Source organism: Anomaloglossus baeobatrachus, chromosome 8 (assembly GCF_048569485.1).
Source record: "Anomaloglossus baeobatrachus isolate aAnoBae1 chromosome 8, aAnoBae1.hap1, whole genome shotgun sequence".
Taxonomy (NCBI): domain Eukaryota; kingdom Metazoa; phylum Chordata; class Amphibia; order Anura; family Aromobatidae; genus Anomaloglossus; species Anomaloglossus baeobatrachus.
In genome coordinates this window covers 233,641,253-233,653,839 of record NC_134360.1, presented here as the reverse complement: position 1 = coordinate 233,653,839, position 12,587 = coordinate 233,641,253, and the positions used below count along the sequence as shown (strand labels likewise).

Sequence of the window (12,587 nt, the reverse complement as noted above, 5' to 3'; positions counted from 1 at the left end):
ACTGGTAGTGGCCACGGCCTGGTTCTGCACATCACTGTTGATTTGAATGGGAAGCGGATGTGCAGTACCCAACTGCCACCTCTATCTGAAAATGAAGAACTGAGCATTTTCGACCTCCTGCTACCACCGCCGGCACTGAGAAAAGCTGATCGGTGGGTGGAGGTGCCCAGTGTTGGCCCTAGCCAATCAGACATTGATGACCCATCCTAAGGCCCCTTTCACACTGCCTTGTGATCTCCGTTCAGTGGTCCTGTCAGGGCTTCCGTTCAAACACCCCACAAAACGGATTTTGGAGGCATGCGCCGAAGAGGCCATTGACTATAACGGTACAAACGGAGTCACCGTGTGCTCTGTCGTGCACCATTTTCGGGAGTATACACTTTCTGGAAGTGGACACCCAGACGTAGTAGACTGTGACTGGGTGTCTGCCTTCAGTAGGCGTATACTCCCGAAAATGGTGCACGACAAAGCATACGGTGACTCCATTTGTACCATTATAGTCAATGGCTCCATTGGCGCATGCGTCCAAAACCTGTTGTGCGGGGTGTTCAGACAGAAGTCCAGATGGGACCACTGAACAGAGATCAGAATGCAATGTGAAAGCAGCCTTAGGATGGGTCATTAAAATCTGAAGATCTGGCCTTAGAACGGGTCATCAATGTCTGATCGGCTGTGGCCCACACCGAGCACCTCCACCCACCGATCAGCTTCTTTCAGTGCCGGCGGCGGCAGAAGGAGACCGAAAATGCTCAGTGGACAACCCCATGTAAAGAAAATTAATTGAAATTCCAGAATTGCTGTTTATTTTTTGTTGCGGCACCCCTCTAAAAAACCTAAGCTTATGTACTAACAACAAAATGTATAGCTCAACACCTAAATAACAAGCCCACACAACTCCATAGATGGAAAAATGCTAACGTTTCCAAGACGAGGAAACAAAACTAAGGTTCAGAATGTTTTTAAGCTGATAAAATAATACAACAAAATAAATATTTGGTAATCACTGTAATGTTACAGAACGGGAGAATCATGCTGCAGCCATTTTTATCTTTACTGCACGATGAGCACCATAAAACACCCCCCGCCCCAATAAAGAAATGGTAGAAAGACATTTGTTGTCACCATTTTATCTCACGTAGATTTTTTTTTACGTTTTTTTTTTCTTCCCCATTACATTCCATGGTGTCATTCAGAATTACAGCCCGTCCTGTAAAACCCAAGCCCTTGTACGGCTATGTCCATGGAAAAATATAAAAAGTTATAGTTTTTGGAAAAGGTTGAACTAAAATGACCCCTTCTGTCACTACCTCAGATTTACACTGACTTATAACCGCCATGTTTATTAAGGGCAAACATATTTGCTATTTTGCATAATTTTGATTTTTAATGGAATTTGTATAGAAGATGCTGCATTTGTTTGCTAATTTCTCTTGGTATTAGACTGCGAGGATTGTAGTTGTAATTCTTCTCTTTGTGATTCTTCTACCTTTTGTAAAATAAACTCTTTTCCCAAAACAAAAATGGCGTCCTCATTTCTTGTCTGTCGTTGCCGTAGTAACCAGGAAGCGAAGTCCGGGCAGAAGAGTGACGTGTAAATATCGCGCCGTCGACTGTGTGTGACGTAGGAGCCGGTGAGCTGTCCGGCAGCCATGGAGGGTCCTGTGACAGCGCTGAGCGTCCTGCTGGCGGTGACTGTGCGCTGGGCCGTGTCCCTGTACCCGTACTCCGGTAATACTCACCGATAGTCCGGTGATATCCACTAATGCTCCTCCGGTCACTCCGCACTGCACCCTCCGGGCTGTGTCCTGTGTGGAGTCCACACGGGGAGGTGGTTTTTTCACCTTTTATGTAGAGTTTAACCCTTTCCCTCCTAGGAGATTTTGAAGTTCTGTGCACCCGGGGGGCACCTGCTTCTTCCTCCAGCCAAAACCTTTTTCTCCAGTTCCCGTTGCCCAATTTTTTTTTTCTTTGTGGAACCAGTTGTAGTTTTTAGTGACCACGTTCATTTTACCCATATTTTGCCTTTGTGAGTTTATTTTTTTTTTTATCTGGAATTGCAATTCTTAGGTCAATGCGATTAAAAAATGGTGTTGTTTTTTTTTATTATTTTAGTGGTGAAAAAAAAATATAAACCTTTGAAAAAAAAATTCCAGCCATTTCTAAGACCCATAACTTTTTTTTTATTATTATTATTATTATTATTATTATTAGTATTAGTAGTAGTAGTAGTAGTAGTAGTACTACTAGTAATAGTATTGACATTTGGCTGTATGTGGTGTCTTATTTATATTTTTATTAATATAATAATGATTAATATTTCTGGAAATGTTTGGCATGTATGTGGTTTTATTTTTTATTTATTATTAGAGACATTTGATGGCTTGTATGCAGTGTCTTTTTTTTGTTTTTTTATTTGTTATTATTGGACACGTGTGATGGATTGTATGTATGTGGCATTTTTTATTTAATATTATTATTTATTTATTATTATTATTTTAGATGTGTAATATTCTGTATGTGGCATTATTTTTTTTTTCTATTTATTATTAGAGACATTTGGCTTGTGTGGTGTTTTTTGTTTTTTCTTAACTTTTTTTATTTGTAGTTATTATTATTGGACACGTGATTGTATGTATGTGGCATTTTTTATTTATTATTATTATTAGATGTGTGATACTCTATGTGGCATTATTTTTTTTTCTATTTATTATTAGAGACATTTGGCTTGTGGTGTTTTTTGTTTTTTCTTAACTTTTTTTATTTGTAGTTATTATTGGACACGTGATGGATTGATTGTATGTGGCATTTTAAATTTTTTTTAATTTATTATTATTTATTATTAGAGACGTGTGATGGTCTGAATGTATGTGGCATTATTGTTTTTAGTTATATTCTTATTGGAGACATTTGCTTGTATGTGGTATTTTTTTTAAAGTTTTTATTTGTATTAATAATTAATGATATATTTAATACAGGAGATGTTTTTATTTTTAAGTTTTTATTAATTTATTATTTATCTATTACAAATTATTATTACAAGTACATTATTATTATTTGTACTTATTATTATTCGACACATGGATTGTATGTACGTGGCATTATTTTTTCGTTTATATTGTCTTATGTGGTGTCTTTTTTTTTTAAGTTTTTTTTATTTGTAGTTAGTGGACACATGTGATGTATTGTATGTATGTGGAATTTTTTTAACTTTTTTTGTTATTGTTATTATTAGAGATGTGTGATGGCCTGTATGTATGTGGTACTATTTTTTTATTTATATTTATTATTAGACACTTTTGATGGCTTGTATGTGGTATCTTTTTTTTTAAGGTTTTTTTTTATTATTTGTTGCTATGATTGGACACATGATGGATTGTATGTATGTGGTATTTTTTATATTAATAATATTTATTATTATAGATGTGTGATGGCTTATAGATTATTATAGATGTGTGTTTTTTGTTCTGTGTTGCAGCGCTGTATTTTTATTTGGACCATTCTAGATGCATATATATTGTTTTGATCACTTTTATTACATTTTTGGGAGGAAGTTGCAGCTATTAAAAAAAAAAAAAAAAAAAAAAAAAAGACAATTCTTTTGTTTTCAAATTTATTTTTTTTTCTTTATGGATTTACCCTTTTATAGATTGGAGCTTTGTTTTTTTCTCTTTACAAGAATGTGGCTATACTGACTGGCTGTATATCTTTTATATCTTTTATATTTTTTTTTTCTATAATTAATTTTTCTTATTAGTCCTCATAGGGGACTTGAAACTTTGATTGTTTGATGGCTTGTGCTCTATCCTGCAATACTATAGTATATTTTTGTGTCTCCTCTGACGCTTTGGATGTGATTGGGCTTCACGGGAGAACCAAGGTGGTGGTGGCGGGGGATGGTGTCACGTGAACCTGGATGGACGCCGCACTAAAGACGGATGGCAGAATTTAAGTAAACAGCAGTGATTGGCGTTGGCTCTGATGGCTGCTGTCAGTCTGCTGTCTGTCCGTCCGTCCGCTCCTGACCACCGGCTCCATCATCCACACTTCCTGCGTTAATCTTTGTGGAATGAAAAGTTCTCCATATTTCTGATATTTGTGTGTCAGTTCCACGTCATGATCTCCGCACGGTCGAAAACCTGTTCCTCCACTTCCCATCCGCTTGGGTGACATTTCATACAATCACTTCTGTAATGTTTCTTCTATGAGATGCAACAGATTTACTTCGTCAAAAAATACAATTTTTCTTTGTGTTCTGCAGCTTTTTAATTCTAAACATTGTCAAGTTTCAAGAGAACTCGCCAAGGAAGTGACTTGTCAATTGGGTCATTCCGTGTCAAGTGGACCAGTGGTCCCCACTCGACCTTCTCCGATTTTGCTGAAAATTTATAAGGATGTACATGTATGTTTGAAAAGAGGTTCTGTAAATTTTTAGGGCCAGCACCAGTTCCTATTGGTTTTTGGTCTTGAGTTATATATGGGCAAAGTTTGGCATAAATTTTATGCGAGGCGTTTTGCAAGCTACTTTGACACAAAATTGCGGCCGAAATATTGTTTTGTCATAGCCGGTAATAATTTTATCGCGTTTAGCAGCAAAAGTTGAGCTAGTATGCCAAATTTCAGCATCATAGCCAGTATAGAACTCTAATGGCTATGTGCCAAAGTTTGCAAAATCCTCTTAGCTGAAGCCGCAGGCTTGTGGGGGGCCTCCAGTGAAAGGACAACAGTGCCCAATATATTTGAGATCTGGCCCTAAAAATTTACAGAACCTCTTTTCAAACATACATGTACATCCTTATAAATTTTCAGCAAAATCGGAGAATGTCGAGTGGGGACGATTTTTAAAACTGGTCCACTTGACACGGAATGACCCAATTCTCTTTATTTCGCTATTTTTTTTCTTTTCATACCTACTTATAAAAATAACCCTAATAACCAAAACAATTAGTCTTAAGAGCAGCAGAAAGGATTTCCCATTGAAATGAATAGGAAAAGTATTTGCAACAGTTTTTGAGGAGGATTTGGGAGCAGATTTCCTTGAAATGTTTCCTCAAAAAGTGACGTGTGAGTGGATTTTGCAGACTCTTTGCATTGCAGTATACTTTGATTTTCATTGTGGTGGTGTTTGTTCGTTTTTCTTTTTTGCTATTTATCCATGCAGTTTTGGAAACCCTGAACATCAGCTTTTTTAAGACTTTTGGTCTTATGCACTTTTTTCATATTTCCAGATATAAATGTCCTGGTATTTCTGCTGAAAAGTGTGGACATAATTACAAGAATGAGATGAGAAATTGTGCAATGCAGGAGCTGGATAGGTCCTGTTCGCAGACGGGGCCCCCCCCTCCCCCCCCAGAGCAAAACCTGGATACGTCCTGTCCGCAGGCCGAGTCCCCCCACCACCCCCAGAGCAAGACCTGGATAGGTCCTGTCCGCTGGCCAAGCCTGCCCTCGGAGCAAACCTGGATAGTTCCTGTCCGCAGGCCGAGCCCGCCCCCGGAGCAAGACCTAGAGAGATCCTGTCCGTAGGCTGAGCCCGCCCCCGGAGCAAGACCTGGAGAGATCCTGTCCACAGGCTGAGCCCGCCTCGGAAGCAAGACCTGGAGAGATCCTGTCCGCAGGCTGAGCCTGCCCCCGGAGGAAGACCTGGAGAGATCCTGTCCGCAGGCTGAGCCCGCCCCCGGAGCAAGACCTGGAGAGGTGCTGTCGGCAGGCCGAGTCCCTCCCAGAGCAATATCACTACATCGTAAGACTATGTTTACACATCACATTTTTGCTGCAGCAAAATTTGATCTCTTAGCATTAACAATGCTGTGTTTTTTTGGGGGTATGTAACTTGTCTATAGTACATGTTTTAAATTAAGTTATTTCATTCATCAAAAATGCAGCAAAAAACAGGTGCGTTTTTTTTCAATCATTGCTTTCAATGGTAAAAAAAAATGCTGAAAGAATTGTTATCCTGCTTCTTGAAAAACGCAGCAGTTTTCCATTTCTGGCAGGAAAGAAAAAAAGCAAATGTGTGTGTATGAGATTTCTGAAATCTCACAGGTTTTGTTGGTACTGGAAAAAGCAGCTTTCTATTTGCATAAAAAAAAAGAAAAAGCTCTGCAAAAATGCTACGTGTGAACATATTTTGGATTTGCGGTGAAAATTAGTGATATGTTTTTGTACAAAAAAATTGCAAAAACGAATACCCAATGAATGACCAGTCCCAGCTGCAATGTGTAGTGTTCTGGACAGAGTTTGAGAATGTAGACAACAATAAGTGTCTCTAGTAGATAGCAGAAGAGCTGCAGAGGTCAATGATTGGCTGCAGCACTGGCGATGTGAAAGCATAGGTGTGTGTTAATATAGATATAGATTATTTATATATATATGTGTGTATATATATATATATATATATATATATATATATATATATATATATAGATAGAGAGATAGAGAGATAGAGAGATAGAGAGATATATATATATATATATAGATTATATTTATAATATATATATATATATATATATATATTACAGTATTATACACACACACACTATCAGTGGGGAGGAGTCAGAATGCTGAGTTGCATCCAAAGAACTCCATACCTACTGTGAAACATGGGGGAGGCAACATCATGCTTTGGGGCTGTTTCTCTGCAAAGGGACCAGGACAACTGATCTGTGTACATGAAAGAATGAATGGGGCCATGTATCGTGAGATTTTGAGTGCAAACCTCCTTCCATCAGCAAGTGCATTCAAGATGAAACGTGGCTGGGTCTTTCAGCATGATAATGATCCCAAGCACACCGCCAGGGCAACAAAGGAGTGGCTTCGTAAGGAGCATATGAAGGTCCTGGAGTGGACTAGCCGGTCTCCAGATCTCAACCCCATAGAAAACCTTTGGAGGGAGTTGAAAGTCCGTGTTGCCCAGCGACAGGCCCAAAACATCACTGCTCTAGAGGAGATCTGCATGGAGGAATGGGCCAACATACCACCTACAGTGTGTGCCGATCTTGTGAAGACAGTAAACGTCTGATCTCTGTTATTGCCAACAAAGGATATAGAACAAAATATTGAGATGAGCTTTTGTTATTGACCAAATACTTATTTTCCACCATAATTTGCAAAAAAAATCATCCAAATCAGACGCGGTGATTTTCTGGATTTGTTTTCTCATTTTGTCTCTCACAGTTGTGGTCACCTATGATGTCAAATACAGGCAAATCTCCTCTTTATAAGTGGGAGAACTTGCACAATTGGTGGCGGACTAATGACTGTTTTCCCCACTGTGTGTGTGTGTGTGTGTGTGTGTGTGTGTGTGTATATTTATATACAGTCAGGGCCAGAAATATTTGGACAGTGACACAAGTTTTGTTATTTTAGCTGTTTACAAAAACATGTTCAGAAATACAATTATATATATAATATGGACTGAAAGTGCACACTCCCAGCTGCAATATGAGAGTTTTCACATCCAAATCGGAGAAAGGGTTTAGGAATCATAGCTCTGTAATGCATAGCCTCCTCTTTTTAAAGAGACCAAAAGTAATTGGACAAGGGACTCTAAGGGCTGCAATTAACTCTGAAGGCGTCTCCCTCGTTAACCTGTAATCAATGAAGTAGTTAAAAGGTCTGGGATTGATTACAGGTGTTTGGTTTTGTATTTGGAAGCTGTTGCTGTGACCAGACAACATGCAGTCTAAGGAACTCTCAATTGAGGTGAAGCAGAACATCCTGAGGCTGAAAAAAAAGAAAAAATCCATCAGAGAGATAGCAGACATGCTTGGAGTAGCAAAATCAACAGTCGGGTACATTCTGAGAAAAAAGGAATTGACTGGTGAGCTTGGGAACTCAAAAAGGCCTGGGCGTCCACGGATGACAACAGTGGTGGATGATCGCCGCATACTTTCTTTGGTGAAGAAGAACCCGTTCACAACATCAACTGAAGTCCAGAACACTCTCAGTGAAGTAGGTGTATCTGTCTCTAAGTCAACAGTAAAGAGAAGACTCCATGAAAGTAAATACAAAGGGTTCACATCTAGATGCAAACCATTCATCAATTCCAAAAATAGACAGGCCAGAGTTACATTTGCTGAAAAACACCTCATGAAGCCAGCTCAGTTCTGGAAAAGTATTCTATGGACAGATGAGACCAAGATCAACCTGTACCAGAATGATGGGAAGAAAAAAGTTTGCAGAAGAAAGGGAACGGCACATGATCCAAGGCACACCACATCCTCTGTAAAAGATGGTGGAGGCAACGTGATGGCATGGGCATGCATGGCTTTCAATGGCACTGGGTCACTTGTGTTTATTGATGACATAACAGCAGACAAGAGTAGCCGGATGAATTCTGAAGTGTACCGGGATATACTTTCATCCCAGATTCAGCCAAATGCCGCAAAGTTGATCGGACGGCGCTTCATAGTACAGATGGACAATGACCCCAAGCATACAGCCAAAGCTACCCAGGAGTTCATGAGTGCTAAAAAGTGGAACATTCTGCAATGGCCAAGTCAATCACCAGATCTTAACCCAATTGAGCATGCATTTCACTTGCTCAAATCCAGACTTAAGACGGAAAGACCCACAAACAAGCAAGACCTGAAGGCTGCGACTGTAAAGGCCTGGCAAAGCATTAAGAAGGAGGAAACCCAGCGTTTGGTGATGTCCATGGGTTCCAGACTTAAGGCAGTGATTGCCTCCAAAGGATTCGCAACAAAATATTGAAAATAAAAATATTTTGTTTGGGTTTGGTTTATTTGTCCAATTACTTTTGACCTCCTAAAATGTGGAGTGTTTGTAAAGAAATGTGTACAATTCCTACAATTTCTATCAGATATTTTTGTTCAAACCTTCAAATTAAACGTTACAATCTGCACTTGAATTCTGTTGTAGAGGTTTCATTTCAAATCCAATGTGGTGGCATGCAGAGCCCAACTCGCCAAAATTGTGTCACTGGCCAAAGATTTCTGGACCTAACTGTGTGTGTGTGTGTATATATATATATATTATTTCTCAAATATGTATATGTGTGTGTATTTATTTTCAAATGAGCTGTAGCTGGGGGGTTTCTGAGACCGGAGGGCAAGGTTTGGGCGCCGCCGCTGCTCACTGAAAAGGAAAGGATAAACTACTAATTGGGCATTGTTGTTGCCTTATTTTTAATGGGGGTCCCTAGGGTTCACCCTCTAAGGTGATCTTAGCAGTATAACATCCTCTGGCAGTAAACCATACGAGTCCCCGAATAAACCTGGTTATTTGTTCATTTTTCTGGAAGGTTCTGAAATATTCCGGTATACTCTTTCTATCCATTCCTTTTAAAGGGGGTTTCCCACAACCAAAGTTCATTTTAATCAAAAGATCTTAGAATAATAATTTCTACAATCGGATGTTATATATAATGTTCCTGTGCTGAGATAATCTTATATAGGTGCCTCTGCTGTGTACTGTGTAATGGCAGTGTCTGACCGTACAGGGGCATGGCCTGATCATACCAGATCTCCTGGTCTGGGGAAGAAATAATAAAGTATACAGACATTACAGCACGGGACCGGAAATAATTATTTCTTTGAGGTAAAATTTAAAAACGGGCAGGGAAATGTTTTACCTCACAAAAAGAACCATCTGTGATCCCATGCTGTAATGTCTATATACTCTTTTACGTCCTCCTCTACCTAGGAGATGTGGTATGATCAGGCCATGTCCTGTACGGTCAGACACGTCCATTACACAGTACATAGCTGGGGCACATATATAAGGGTAGTTTCACACTTGCGTTGTGCGGCATCCGTCGCATTGCGTTGTGTGACGTATGTAACGGATGCGTTGCATACAGTGCTGGCCAAAAGTATTGGCACCCCTGCAATTCTGTCAGATAATACTCAGTTTCTTCCTGAAAATGATTGCAATCACAAATTCTTTGGTATTATGATCTTCATTTATTTTGCTTGCAATGAAAAAACACAAAAGAGAATGAAACAAAAATCAAATCATTGATCATTTCACACAAAACTCCAAAAATGGGCCAGACAAAAGTATTGGCACCCTTAGCCTAATACTTGGTTGCACAACCTTTAGCCAAAATAACTGTGAACAACCGCTTCCGGTAACCATCAATGAGTTTCTTACAATGCTCTGCTGGAATTTTAGACCATTCTTCTTTGGCAAACTGCTCCAGGTCCCTGAGATTTGAAGGGTGCCTTCTCCAAACTGCCATTCTGAGATCTCTCCACAGGTGTTCTATGGGATTCAGGTCTGGACTCATTGCTGGCCACTTTAGTAGTCTCCAGTTTCTCGCAAACCATTTTCTAGTGCTTTTTGAAGTGTTTTGGGTCATTGTCCTGCTGGAAGACCCATGACCTCTGAGGGAGACCCAGCTATCTCACTCTGGGCCCTACATTATGCAGCAAAATTTGTTGGCAGTCTTCAGACTTCATATTGCCATGCACACGGTCAAGCAGTCCAGTGCCAGAGGCAGCAAAGCAACCCCAAAACATCAGGGAACCTCCGCCATGTTTGACTGTAGGGACCGTGTTCTTTTCTTTGAATGCCTCTTCTTTTTTTTTTTTTTTTTTTCCCTGTAAACTCTATGTTGATAGCTTTTCCCAAAAAGCTCTACTTTTGTCTCATCTGACCAGAGAACAGTCTTCCAAAACATTTTAGGCTTTCTCAGGTAAGTTTTGGCAAACTCCAGCCTGGCTTTTTTATGTCTCGGGGTAAGAAGTGGGGTCTTCCTGGGTATCCTACCATACAGTCCCTTTTCATTCAGACGCTGACGGATAGTACGGGTTGACACTGTTGTACCCTCGGACTGCAGGGCAGCTTGAACTTGTTTGGATGTTAGTCGAGGTTCTTTATCCACCATCCGCACAATCTTGTGTTGAAATCTCTCGTCAATTTTTCTTTTCCTTCCACATCTAGGGAGGTTAGCCACAGTGCCATGGGCTTAAACTTCTTAATGACACTGCGCACCGTAGACACAGGAACTTTCAGGTCTTTGGAGATGGACTTGTAGCCTTGAGATTGCTCATGCTTCCTCACAATTTGGATTCTCAAGTCCTCAGACAGTTCTTTGGTCTTCTTTCTTTTCTCCATGCTCAATGTGGTGCACACAAGGACACAGGACAGAGGTTGTGTCAACTTTAATCCATGTCACCGGCTGCAAGTGTGATTTATTATTGCCAGCACCTGTTAGGTGCCACAGGTAAGTTACAGGGGCTGTTAATTACACAAATTACACAAGCATCACAGGATTTTTCAAACAGTGCCAATACTTTTGTCCACCCCCTTTTTTATGTTTGGTGTGGAATTATATCCAATTTGGCTTTTTGACATATTTTTTCATTTTTTTTTTTTCATTGAAGACAAATTAAATGAATATAATAACACCAAAGACTTTGTGATTGCAATCATTTTCAGGAAGAAACTGAGTATTCTCTGACAGAATTGCAGGGGTGCCAATACTTTTGGCCAGCACTGTATAGTGGTACAACTGATGCGACGGATGCTGCAAAACAACGTTGTAGCTTTTTTATCAGCAATTTACTCAACTGAGCATGCGCAGTTGTGTAAAGACGGATCCGTCAAATGACTGATTCCGCCGGATTCCGCCACCATAGGCTTCCATTATAAAAATGACGGACGCCGACAGAATCCAGCACACTGCGTGTTTTTGACGCTCTGGGAAGCGCAGAAAACCGCTACATGCTGCGTTCTTTCTGCCCGGCGGATGCAACGCAGGACCATCAGTTGCAGTGCGTCGTCCATACAAGGCTATGAGAAGCAGCGGAATCCGTTGCGCTGTTTTCCAATACGGCGGATTGCGACTGAAGGAAAAAAACGCAAGTGTGAAAGTAGCCTAAGATTATCTTAGCACAGGAATGTTTTATATAACTTCCAGTTGTGGAAATTTTTGTTATTGCAAGAGCTATTGATTAAAATTAACTTTGTTCATGGGACAACCCCCTTTAAATTTTGCAATATCTCTGCTTGCTGTCATTGAATAGGAATCAGATTAGTTAAATGCCCGCATTGTACCTGTGTGTAAGACGCATGTCCTGAAACATATATGACATTTTCCACTGCATGACAGCAAGCAGAGATCTTAAGTAGTGAGACATTGGTGCACTCGGGATATCTTTCATGGTCATGCAGTGCCATTATTCCGCTTGCGTTGCTCATTGCTTAGATACATTGTTGCAGTCAGATTCCGGCTGTCACTTTGTATCTGTCCCTGTGGATCCCATGGAGCGGAGGCTGCGCCCCTGTACTCGGTGGTTATTCTGGGGCACAGAGATCCATGGGCGAGGCGGTCGGTCCCACCAGCCGTGTGATACTTGGTGGTCACAGGGACCTCTACGTTCTGGAGTAACAGGTGCAGCCCCCGGTGCTGTCCTCCGCTGCGAGGCTGCATTCCCCCCGAATACATGATTTACTGCCACTGACTGCCGCCGGGGCAGATTTTTCGGCTGCTCTGGAGGGGCATGAGAGCCTTATAAAGGTTACACTCTCACTGTGTGGATGGGATGGCCCACAATATACGTACCTCTAGGGGAAATCCTGCAGACGGCCAACCCAAAGACCACCCAATGCATTGTGACCAC

The 12,587-nt window shown here is 40.6% G+C and overlaps 1 protein-coding gene across 2 annotated transcripts in view; it reads left to right on the top strand.

The window, feature by feature from the left end:
• Nucleotides 1–1,613: 1,613 nt before the first annotated feature.
• ALG6 (ALG6 alpha-1,3-glucosyltransferase) overlaps nt 1,614–12,587 on the top strand; it is a 39,852-nt gene continuing 28,878 nt past the window's right edge. Inside the window, exon 1 of one of the 2 annotated variants that reach the window (XM_075321146.1) lies at nt 1,614–1,728. In XM_075321146.1, the coding sequence (XP_075177261.1) occupies nt 1,650–1,728 (79 nt within the window). In that variant the 5' untranslated portion in view covers nt 1,614–1,649. The remainder of the gene's footprint in view (nt 1,729–12,587) is intronic. The other variant, XM_075321145.1, reaches the window with a different exon arrangement.